Source organism: Chrysochloris asiatica, unplaced genomic scaffold (genome assembly GCF_000296735.1).
Source record: "Chrysochloris asiatica unplaced genomic scaffold, ChrAsi1.0 scaffold00008, whole genome shotgun sequence".
Classification (NCBI taxonomy): domain Eukaryota; kingdom Metazoa; phylum Chordata; class Mammalia; order Afrosoricida; family Chrysochloridae; genus Chrysochloris; species Chrysochloris asiatica.
This window is the reverse complement of record NW_006408526.1, coordinates 11,325,135-11,337,320: the sequence shown is the minus strand read 5'-3', so window position 1 is coordinate 11,337,320 and position 12,186 is coordinate 11,325,135. Positions and strand designations below refer to the sequence as shown.

At 36.2% G+C, this 12,186-nt stretch overlaps 1 protein-coding gene across 2 annotated transcripts in view; it reads right to left on the bottom strand.

Annotated features, from left to right (window-relative positions):
• Positions 1–12,186, bottom strand: part of DYNC2H1 (dynein, cytoplasmic 2, heavy chain 1) — a 369,106-nt gene that overhangs the window by 89,089 nt on the left and 267,831 nt on the right. For both annotated transcript variants that reach the window (XM_006833779.1, XM_006833780.1), the window contains one exon: positions 7,371–7,475. In XM_006833779.1, the coding sequence (XP_006833842.1) occupies positions 7,371–7,475 (105 nt within the window). The remainder of the gene's footprint in view (positions 1–7,370; positions 7,476–12,186) is intronic.

Below are 12,186 nucleotides of genomic sequence, written 5' to 3'. Positions count from 1 at the left end.
TGGATATGCCTGAGAAGGAATTCAGAAGAATGGTATGGAAACAGGTTCAAATGCTCCAAAAAGGGGTGTAGGAAAGCAAGGAAGAAGTCAGGAATGTACTGCATGAGCAATCAAGCAAGGTCAATACAGCATTGGAAACAATTAAAAACCTGCAAAAAGAGGTCTAGATGATTAATAATAAAATAACAGAAATGGACAACACATTGAAAAGGGAAAGGAACAGAATTGAAGAGATGGAAGCCAGAACCAGGGAGCTGGAAGACAAATCTTTCAATACTGCTAAGATAGAAGATCAAGCAGAAAGAAGGATAAAAATAACTGAAGAGAGTCTAAGATCCATGCTGGATAACATGAAGAGGAACAACTTAAGAATTATTGGCATTCTGGAACAGGAAGAATTAGAGAAGTCCACAGAGGAGATAGTGGAAGAGCTTCTGGAAGAAAATTTCACTAACATCTTGAAAGATGAGAATATAAACATTCAAGTAGCTGAACGTACTCCAGGAAGGATAGACTCCAACAGAAAATCACCAAGACATATCATAATCAAGCATTCCAAAATCAAAGACAAGGAGAGAATCCTAAAAGCAGCCAGGGAAAAGAGAAAAAGAGAAATGTTACTTACAATGAAAAACAAAGTTCTTTGGACTGAAAGCCAATAAGAACAGACAACAACCAGAGATTTACAGGCATGGCAACACCACCTGAAATTCAGATGACTGATAACAGAGTCCAGAACAGATTACAACAATGAACTCAAAGGAGCTGGGAAGTCAAGTGAAGATAAAAATAATAACAATGTCAAAGAAGGAAAAAATGTAGGAACAGATATCCAGATGGCGAGGAGATCAGGTAGATTACAGGATACAAAAGATTGTCTTAAATGGAGGGAAAAGTTAATAGACTATACGGTAACCCCAAAGAAATTTAATACTTCACAACTTACCATGAAAATGAACTTCCAAGTAGAACAAGCAAATATGAAAACTAAGAAGAAGCTGACTAGAAATAGCACAAAAAACACAAACTCAGCACAAGAAGGGATGCAGAACAAAGAAATGAACAGCACTACCAAAAAATTAACATAATGGCAGCAATTAATCCATACCTATCAATAATCAAGGTTGGTGGTTGAAGCTCACCAGCTGCTCCTCAGAAACCCTACACAGGGTCACTATGGGTCAGAATTGACTCGACGGCACTCAACAACAACATCAATAATTACATTGAATATCAATGGATTAAATGCACCAGGAAAGAGACAGAGAGTGGCAGGAAGGATAAGAAAACAAGACCCTTAAACATGCTGCCTGCAAGAGACACACCTTACACACGAAGACAAAAACAGACTAAAAGTTAAAGGATGGAAAAAAATATACCAAGCTAACTGCAACAATAAACAAGCAGGAGTGGCAATACTAATCTTTGATAAAGTAAACTTTAAGGGAAAAACCAGCATAAGATATAAAGAAGGACACTATCTCATGATCAAAGGATCAATTGAGCAAGACAACATAACCATAATAAATATCTATGCTCCCAACAAAAGAGCATGAGGATATATGAAGCAAAACTTACTAGAATTGAAGGGAAAAATAGATAAATTTACAATTATAGTGGGAGATTTTAATATGCCACTTTCAAAAAGGGACAGAACAACCAGAAAGAAACATGACTAAGTTACACAGGAACTAAACAGCACAATCAACCAACTTGACCCCATAGATGTGTACAGAGCATTCAACCCAACAACAGCACAAGATACATTCTTCTTCAGTGCACATGGAACATTCTCCAGAATTGACCATGCGTTAGGTCACAAAGCAAGCCTCCATAAATTTACAAACATCAAAATACTACAAAGCATATTTTCAGACCACAAAGCTATAAAACTAGAAATGAACAATAAGAAGACCAAGGAAATAAAGTTGAATACATGGCAACTAAACAACACCCTGCTGAAAAGTGACTGGGTAAAAGAAAAAATTAAACGTGAATTCACAAAGTTCCTAGAAACAAATGAGAATGAACACACAACATAACAAAATCTTTGGGACACAGAGAAAGTGATGCTGCGAGGACAATTTATTGCAATAAATGTGCAAATCCAAAAAGAGGAAAGAACCAAAGTTAACACATTAACACAGCATCTCCAACAATTAGAAACAGACCAACAGAGGGAACCTACAGTCACCAAAAGAAAAGAAATACTAAAAATAAGAGCAGAAATAAATGAGATAGAAACAGAAAAACTATAGAAAGAATCAACAGGACAAGAAGCTCGTTCTTTGAAAGGATTAATAAAATTGACAAACCATTGGCAAAACTAATAAAAGAAAAGTGGTTGAGGACAGAAATAATTCGCATTAGAAACCACATGGGCAATGTCACGATGGAACCAAATGTAATCAAAAGGATAATAACAGAATACTATGAAGAGTAGTACTCCAATAAATCTGAAAACTTAAAAGAGATGGATACATTTTTAGAAAAACATGACCTACCTAAACTTACACAGATTGAAATAGAAAACTTGAACAGACCCATAACAAAAGAAGAAAATGATCAGGTCATCAAAAAACTCCCAACCAAAAGAATTCCAGGCCCAAATGGCTTCAGTGGTGAGTTCTACCAAACATTCAGGGAAGAACTGTCACCAATTCTACTCAAATTATTCCAGAATATAGAGGCGGATAGACAACTTCCTAATACATTTTATGACTCATAGTGAATAACTACCATCAAGACTGACTGTGAGGGTCGGAAATGTAGAGGTAGATGTTTTTTGACAAAAGGAGGGGAGTAATTGTTTTTGCAGCCCAGGAGCCGAGGTCCCTGGGACCATCAAGTGAGAAGAGCGGAGAGTGTGACCCTACCCAGAGAGGCAGTGACACCAGGGATGGAGACAGAGACGATGATGTGGACAGATGGAGTGACTCAGGGAGGGAGAGGGGCTGAGTGCTGATGGCCTGGAGGCAGGCCTGTGGGGTGTATCCTTTGGTTATTTGATGATACATGGAGGGGATTGTAATCATTGCAATGAAATGAAATACGATAGGATGAATGTAAAACTGATGTTCTCCCATGTACATTTGTGGGTACATAATTCACAATACAAACTTTGAAAAAAAAAAGAAATAGAAAATAAATGCTTAATTCTTTCTAATACTGGATTTCAAAGTAAGAGTATTTTCATTTCTTACTAAATGAAACCTAAAACAAACAAAAACATCAAATGAACCTAGTATTTTCATGTAAATACTCAAAAGGAATAAGCATTAAATAATTATGTATATTAAAACATTTAAAGATGGAGAAATTCTCCAGTCCATTTGCTTTTTCATTAAATGGTCTTAGAACTAAAGATATGAAAATAATTGAAACTCAGATTGCCTATATTTAGAAGTTAAAAGTTAGTGCGTTGTGTGTAAAATATACGTATCTTTTTGCTGATGGTGTTAATGGCAAAGTTGTAGCTAATAAATATGTGCATGAAATGTGGATTAATTATCATCTCAGATATCTGAGGGAGAAGTGCCTTTTGAAACATCCTGGTTTCAAAAAATGAAATTATCAGGAACTCTTAATTTCTCTAATAATTGATGAAAAACTCTTTGATTCCGAATGACTGCAGCTGCTGAGTATGAGTAACCACAGCTGCTGGTTCATAAAAGCCATTCAATGCAATGTTGCTAAAATTACTGCACTAACAATTAATACTCAAATCTTGGCAATAAAAAAAAACACCCTGGCATTATATTTAAAGAATAAATATAACACATTTAAGAGTTATCAAATCACTACTGAGTTTATGAAAACCAATGAAGTTCTGGAACTTTAAAGTATGCTTAGGACAAAAATACATAGCTAGTTTTTCCAAGAAAAAAATATACACTCTTATAGAATAATAAACAAGTAACTTTTATAGAAGAATTAAAACTAATAAGAAATCTGATCATTATCAACTGCCCGCCAAAACTCTCTACCATTTTTGGGTACTAGCATTAGCTTACTACAATTGTTTTCCAATGCCTCCCTCTATTTTATTTATCCTTTTATTCCACCTTCTCTGTATTCTCTATTATCCACAAATCACTAAAGTAATCCACTTATTATCATGAGAAGGGGATTAAAAAAAAAAAAATCAAACCCACTACCATAGAGTTCATTCCAACTCCGCTATATAGAGTTTCTGAAACTGTTAAGGAAGCCGACAACTTCACCTTTTCACCTATAGATTGTCTGGTGGGTTTGAACTGCCAACTTTGTGGTTAACAGTCCAACACCTAACCTCTGTACCACCACGGGAAATAGCAGAAGCTCTTGCGCATTAGCTCAAGGCCAGTGTAGCTGTAACAAACAGAGTGAACAAAGGAATGAGATTTAGTAGACAATACATACTGAGGGCTGTATCCTTCCAAGAGAGCAGAAGGCTTTAAGGCTTTAAGGATCTTGTGGACTTCTGTAATTAATGTTTTTACTTCTAGTTAAATGGGAAGCAATTGGAGAAAAAATGACTACTTCTATGAGTAAAGAATTCTGGTAGCGTAGTGATTATGAGTCGGGCTGCTAATCTCACGGTCAGCAGTTTGAAACTACCAGCTCTTCCACAGGAGAAAGATGAGGCTTTCTGCTCCCATAAAGTTTACAGCCTCGGAAACCCTGTACAGAGTTGCTATGAGTTGGAACTGACTGCATGGCACATAACCACCACCACCATGAGTATTGTTGTTGTTTGTTAAGTGCCATTGAGTTGGTTCTGACTCATAGCGACCCTGTATATTAATATTTCCGAGAAGCAGCTGGTGGGTTTGAACTGCTGACCTTGTAGTTTGCGACCCAGTGCTGATCCTACAGCACCACACCAGGAGTCCTTTATGAGTCCACACAAGAAAGATAAGGCAGGCTGCCTCTGTAAAATATTTACAAACTTGAAGATTCTGTGGGTCAGTTTTACCCTGTGAATAGGGTTGCTATGAGTCAGAATTCAGCAGTGAATTTTAAATTGGCTAAAAATGCAATTATGACAGTTTGAGGATTACTTTAATCTATACCTGGGATTGTGGTTTAGCAAGTATTAAATTTAAAACTGGAGAAGAATGAAAAAAAAAAAGTAATTGTATAGGTATCATTCTCTGCTTTACAATGATACATAGACAGATTTAGGGCAGATTTTTAAAATATAGAAATAGAAAGCAGCAGAATTGTTTGGGGCTATAGATCTACTGCCAAGATTGTGAATGAAGTGATTCATTAACTATGTGTGTAGTATATAGATAGCAGCTGGATGATATTAGTGCCCAACAGTGTATATGGTTATTGAACAAAGCAGCTTTCAAACTAATTAATTAGATAATTACAGTACTACTTTATTTCACTCTAGGATTAAGTTTGACTACTACTGTTAAAGTTTTGTGTTCCTCTTTTACTTTATTTGCCTACGGTCAAATTCTGTTTGCAGTTTTAAATCCCTGAACTTTGCTAGTATTATTATTAGCTCTCTTCCTCCTTCATGTGGTCATATTCTTTTGCTTCACAACTAGATATTTATGCTGTTAGACTTGTTATTGGCAGAGTAAATTTCCAGCAATTCCCTGATCTCCATCAGAATTGATGGCTAGGGAAACCACTGCATTTGGAACAGTCTAGTCAGGCAATAGCTATCTATGATGGCTGCTCTTTTATATACCTCAGAGCCTCATTTATGACGTTATCATGAGTTTAGGACATGCAGGCTCTAAGATATTCAGATCAGCAATGGACACAAATTCTAATCAGTCTTTTAATGACTATGTACCACAGAACCATGATGCTACTTTTGAATAATAACAAGATATTCAGATCAGCAATGGACACAAATTCTAGTCAGTCTTTTAATGATTATGTACCACAGAACCATGATGCTACTTTTGAATAATAACAAACAATTATATATCTTGAATTAAATAACAAATTACCTAATTATTTTTGCACAAAATTATACTTGCGTATAAAGACTCTTTGGTCAAGGTATAAAGCAATTTCAATGTTCTGAAGAATCACTAAGAATACAGGTTAAGAAGGAGGGTTAATGGCCCATGTGATTCAATTGTAAAATATTTACTTTTAATATCAAGACTCTTTAGTAGATTTTTGAAATTTAACATATATTTTGTTAACTGATACATTTCTCTTGCAGACTTTTATCTGTAAAATATAGGAAAATACAAATGTTGTTGTTGTTAAGTGCCATCGAGTCAGTTCTGACCTGTAACAACCCTCTATAGGGTTTCTGAGGAGAGGCTAGTGAGCTTAAATCGTCAATCTGCAGTTCAAACTGACCTTGCAGTCCAGTACATTAACCCACATTGCCACACCAGGACTTTGAAAATACAAATACTCATTTGTAAACATTTGTTGAGTATTCTTAGTTCTTAGATCAAAAATTATAATGGAGAAAAAACAAAAAAACAATAAGTTACACTTGTATATAATGGTGTGGCACTGTAGAATTGGACTGAGCACCACAAGGTCAGCAGTTCAAACCCACCAGCTGCTCCTCGGAAACCCTACACAGGGTTGCTAAGAGTCAAAACTGACTCAAAGGCACTGATTTACAATAGCAGTATATAATGGAAGTTAGACTCCTAGTATAGGAACTGACTTGAAGGCACTTAACAATAACTTAACAACACGTGGAAAGTAAAAACTTCTGGAGTAAAGTTATTGAATTCACAATATGACAAAGCTCAGAATTAATGGCACTTAACAACAACATTGTTTTCTGAGTGTGCCATGCATGCATGTAGTATTAGTGTTCACTAATACTTTCAGGCTTCAGCTTAGTAATTTACTATAAGTGTAATTTGGGAAAAATAATAGTTTACCTCGAAGTCCTAGTGTGTCACTGCAGGGTAATGCACTGGACTGAAAGGTTGATTTAAACCATAAGGTTGGCAGTTCAAATTCACCAGCTGCTCCTTGGAAACACTATACAGGATTGCTGTAAGTCGGAACCAACTCAACAGCACTTAACCTTGACCTCTGTTTCCTTAATTTTAAAGTGAAAACAATAACAGTACCAAAATTTTAGGACTTGGTTGGTAATTAAATTAGATAACGCTTGCAAAATGTTTAGCACAAAATCTGTTTCCAGTGCAAAATATCCATATATCAAAATCTTCACCTTCATCATTACAGACACAAAATTAGAGGGTGCTACAGTGATGTGGCGCTGTGGGGTAATGCGCCAGACTGCAAAGCTGTTTGAATGGCAAGATCAGCGGTTCAAGCTTACCAGTTGCTCCTCAGAAACCTTATACAGGGTCACTATGTTTCTTTCAGGGACAGTAACAATATATATGCTAAATGGCATTTTTGGAGGGGGTTACCTGAGAACTGATCATGCGCTGAGATGAACGAGCAATATTGGCAGGCAGGCCAAAGAAACTAGGTTTGTCATCCTCTGGAAGTTTTTCAATGACAGCACGATAGTCCTAAATATAAAGATTAAAAAAAAATGTAAATCTATAGACAGATTCAGGTGTCCTAATAAGCACTACTTTATAAATCACTGTATCATAAAGCAATACCACAGTTAATCTTGAATTTGCTGGTGAAATATGATGAAATGCATTGATCCATCCAATTCATTCCAAGAATTATTCTAAGTATTGCTTAAACATTCAGATGATGTTATTCACTTATGGCTCTACATGAAAAACTAAGTGTAGACCAAGAGGACTTACTCAGTTTGTCCCAAAGATGAGAGTTATTTTGTTTTGTTTTCATAAGGAGACAAGTTGTTTTAAGGTAGGTAATCCGTATTTCAAAAACAAAGTTGTCACTTTGAGGACTAAAGTGCACCTGAACCAAACCATGGTATCTTTAATTGCCTTATATGCATGCAAAAATTGGTCACCAAATAAGGAACATTAAAGAAAAACTGGTGCATTTGAGTTATGGTATTGTCAAGGAATATAACATATATGATGGACGGTCAGAAGAACAAAAAAGTCTGTCTTGGAAGAAACACAGTCAGAATTCTACTTATAAGTGAGAATTCATCACAGTACTTTGGGCATGTTATCAGGAGTGACTAATCCTTGGAGAAGGACATCATTTTTGGAAAATTAGAGGGTCAGTGGAAAAGAGGAAGACCCTCAAGAAAATGATTGACACATTGGCTACAACAATAGTATCAGACATAAAAATGGTTGTTAGGATGGTGCAGGACTGGCAGTGTTTCGTTCTGTTGTACATAGGGTTGCTGAGTCAGAAACAACTTGACAACACAAAACAACACTATTTGTAAAAAAAACAAGTAGCTTTCTTTATAATCAACCATCGATTCTTTTATATACTGTAAAAAATATATGATCCAACCCTGACAATATTTAAAATAAAATTTATCAGTTTACCACCTCAAAAAACAAAACATATGGAATGGAAGCAAATATTGTTGAATGATGATGTATGGAGGAGATTATAATCATTGCAATGACACAAGTGTAAAGCCAATGTTCTCCCATGTAAATTATAACTCAGTTCACGATAAAAACTTTAAAAAATAATAAAGCAAGTGAGAAACAAATTATCAGTTTACAAGAAGATTCACTTTTCCTAAGAATTTATGATGTACCTTCACATAAAATATCATTTATTTTGATATGCCCAGTGCAATGGTTTTATTATGTAAATAAAATCCCATGCAGAAATTAGATACATAAAGCAAAGAAAAGCTAACCTAATTTTGCTTAAGTAGAGGTAAAAAGACACTCTGCCCACCTATTACCCTTTCTGAACCTTGGCAACTGGCTTCTCATGAAGTCATTCTAAAGAAACAGACTCCAAGAAGCCTAGTTTAAAAACCAAGGCTCTGTGGAGGAAAACCCAAAATAAAAATAACAGTATAATTGGCTACTACAAGGTATGCAAGTTATTCACTGAGAAGACATCAAGGCAAGAAATCAAGTTCCTTCAGGAAAAATCCCCCTCTAAGACTGAAACTCAAAGGGAACACATGAGCAGGCATGTAAGCTTGCTGAAGACTACACTGGTCTAATGGTGAGTGGAAGAGGGGGAAAGGCAGAATAAAGAAATAGGCTGAGTTCAACCATGCTCCATAGACTTCCATTGACCTGGAGATGAGAGAAGGGCTGGTTGGTCCAAAGTGTGGTGAGACCTGGGGACTCCTGAGCCCATGCTGAGAGTGAAGCGTCCAGCTGATATGAAGTGAGGGGAGATGCACAAACTTGCAGATAGTACCCATTTGACCTAGCATCAATGGCTTAATGATCAGACCTCAACTAGAGGAAGATTAAAAACAAAACAAAACAAAACAATTTTTGATCAAGAAAAATGAGCGTAAATTGCTACAATTTGATGAACTTGACGTATACTCATGGATGTAGTAGCTCAAATACCAACAGAGAGGAAAGGAGTCTTCATATCAAGTATCAATCCTATCCCCTCTGTACATAGGGTAGATAGGGATGGGCAACTTAGACATTGGCTACCAAAATGAGGGGTGATAAAGGCATGAAGTGAATGGCTTACAAGTTTTCAAGAGGGAGGGGTTTAGTTTGAGTGTGTGGGAGAAGACAGAGTCCCCACTGAATAGTTTTCATCTTATCTAGATGGGTCTAATGAAAAGAGAGGGGGAGGATAAGATTCTTATGATTCAATAGTGAGCAATTGTTATCATGACTAATTGTGACTGTCACAACTGTAAAGGTAGAAGTTCGTTAACAAAAACAGGGTTTTGTTAAAAAAAAAGATTAACAAGTTCGTTAATCTTACAGTCCAGTAACAGAAGACCCTAGGAGCACAAAGGGAGAAGAGCACAGGCAGAATTTGGAACCCTAGCCTGAGAAGCAGCAACACCAGAGATGGAGGCAAAGATGAGGACATGGAGAGAGGGAGCAGCTGAGGACTCTAGACTCATGGAATCAAAAGGACTAGGTGCTGGCGGCCAGGAGGCAGGCTTGTAGGATGTGCCTTTCGGTTGTTTAAATGATTACATATTCCTGAGTATTTTTGTGTACATCTCCCCAATCCCGCACCCCACCCCACAAAAAAAACAGAAGGAATAGAAGCAAATACTGTTGAATGATGATGGAAGAGACTGTAATCATTGTAATGAAACATTGTGATGTTCTCCCATGTAAACTATCACTCAGTTCACAATTAAAAAAAAGGAAAAAAAAACAAGGATCTGTAAAAATACCAAATTTTGGAAAGTCACACAGTCCTTTGAAATACCTTTTTCCTAAAGCTCAACATTTGTAAACTTCCTCAAGGAGCTCAATCATAATGCATGCATGTGTAAACAAACATATATGCATGCATGAAGAGGTTACATATAGAGATATGTATGTTTATACTGTGTGTGCATGTGTCTATGCTCATCCACCTAGGAAAATTTCACCTTCCTCTTGTTATCTAAGTCAACTAGATAGAAAGCTAAACATTAAGTCCCACAAGTCATCCTCTGAGGTGAAAACTACTACTCTTTGTAACTTTGTTCATCTTAAAATAACTGTAAAGTTATGTAGATTCTCTAGGGTCTTCTGTCTACCTGAAGATAGACATGCTTACTAAAATAACTGACAGGTACATATCCCGACTTGTTTATCCTCACTCAGGCATAAAAATTGTATATTCTTTACAAGGCTATTTACAAAAGACCTAAACTAGATAAAATATATCTATGCCATTAGAAATCAGTACAATGATTACCCTGTAGGGAAGGTAGTACCTAGAAGAGACCATGAGCATAGCCTCTAGGGAGGTGATACCTTGTTTCTTGATAAGTTGATCTGGTGCTGGGTATACTGATATAATCATTATATAAAAACTTACTACAGTGTACTACTTTATGAAGCTCACTTTTCTGTATGTGTTGTATTTTTCAATGTAAATATTATACAATAGAGATGGAAGACTTGCTGAGAAATACTATCTGAAATAAATACATAATAGGTAACTGTGCGAGATAATCAGTTTGCTATTTACTGAGAAACTCAGTGTCTCCCAACAGAAGGTAAGCTCCAGAGTTGCCCCATCGCACCCACCATGTCTAGAATCAGACCTTTCAGTATGAAGATGTTTAATCCATACTATGGTAGCGTAGTGGTTACAAATCAGGCTGCAAACCTCAAGGTCAGCAGTTCGAAACTACCAGCTGCTCCGCGGGAGAAAAATCAGGCTTTCTGCTACCGTCAAGATTTATAGCCTTGGAAACCCTGTTTAGGGTCGCTATGGGTTGGAACTGACTCGACGGCACTTAACAACAACAATTGAATCAGTGAATAAATAAATGAAGAATACAAAAAAAGAAAATAGACAGGAAACTTAATAACATAAGCAATAAAAGTAACATATTTATCATTGGTTTTTAAGTATTTAATAGTTATTTTGCTGAAGTGAAATTTTCTTGAAAATATATCTGCATGAGAGAAAATGGCACAATACTGATAAAAGGACTTGATAATTATTTATCTTCATAACTCATAAAGAAATATTAAATTATAATAAAGTTGTGTAGTAGAAATATTATTTGGGCATTTGGACTAATATAGGTTGTAGCGAAGTAAATTATGTTTGAAATGTTTGAGCTATAAGGAGCTCTGGTAGAATAGTGGTTACGAATTGGGCTGTGAACCTCAAGACCAGCAGTTCGAAACTACCAGCGGTTCCGCGGGAGAAAGATGAGGAGTTCTGCTCCCGTAAAGATTTACAGCCTCAGACACCCTGTACAGGGTCGCTATGAGTCGGAACCAACTCCATGGCACAAGGCCACCACCACCAGGGAGAAAAAAGCATTCTAATAAGATATTATACTCAAGGTCAAAAACAAAAAACAAAAAAAAAACACCCTACTACTGCAAAAATAAATACATGTAAACAAAAATGCAAAAATGTTGCTGTGAAACACAGATAAAGTAAAATGTCTATTATATTTATATCTGCTTTAAATTTATAACCCAGAAAGTGAAGATACATATTTTTAAAATAGTGTTTGACTTTACTCTTCAATGTATCAGAGCATGCTTATGCCTACTTGGAAATAGCAGATGTTCACTCCAGCTCTTCACAGCAAACCTACATTCTTTGACGTTTCTCTCACAATTCCCATGATGTACCTAATTCCAACCTAAGGACAAAGTTGAGACGGGAAGGGAAGGAGGGTGGAATGGAAATAAC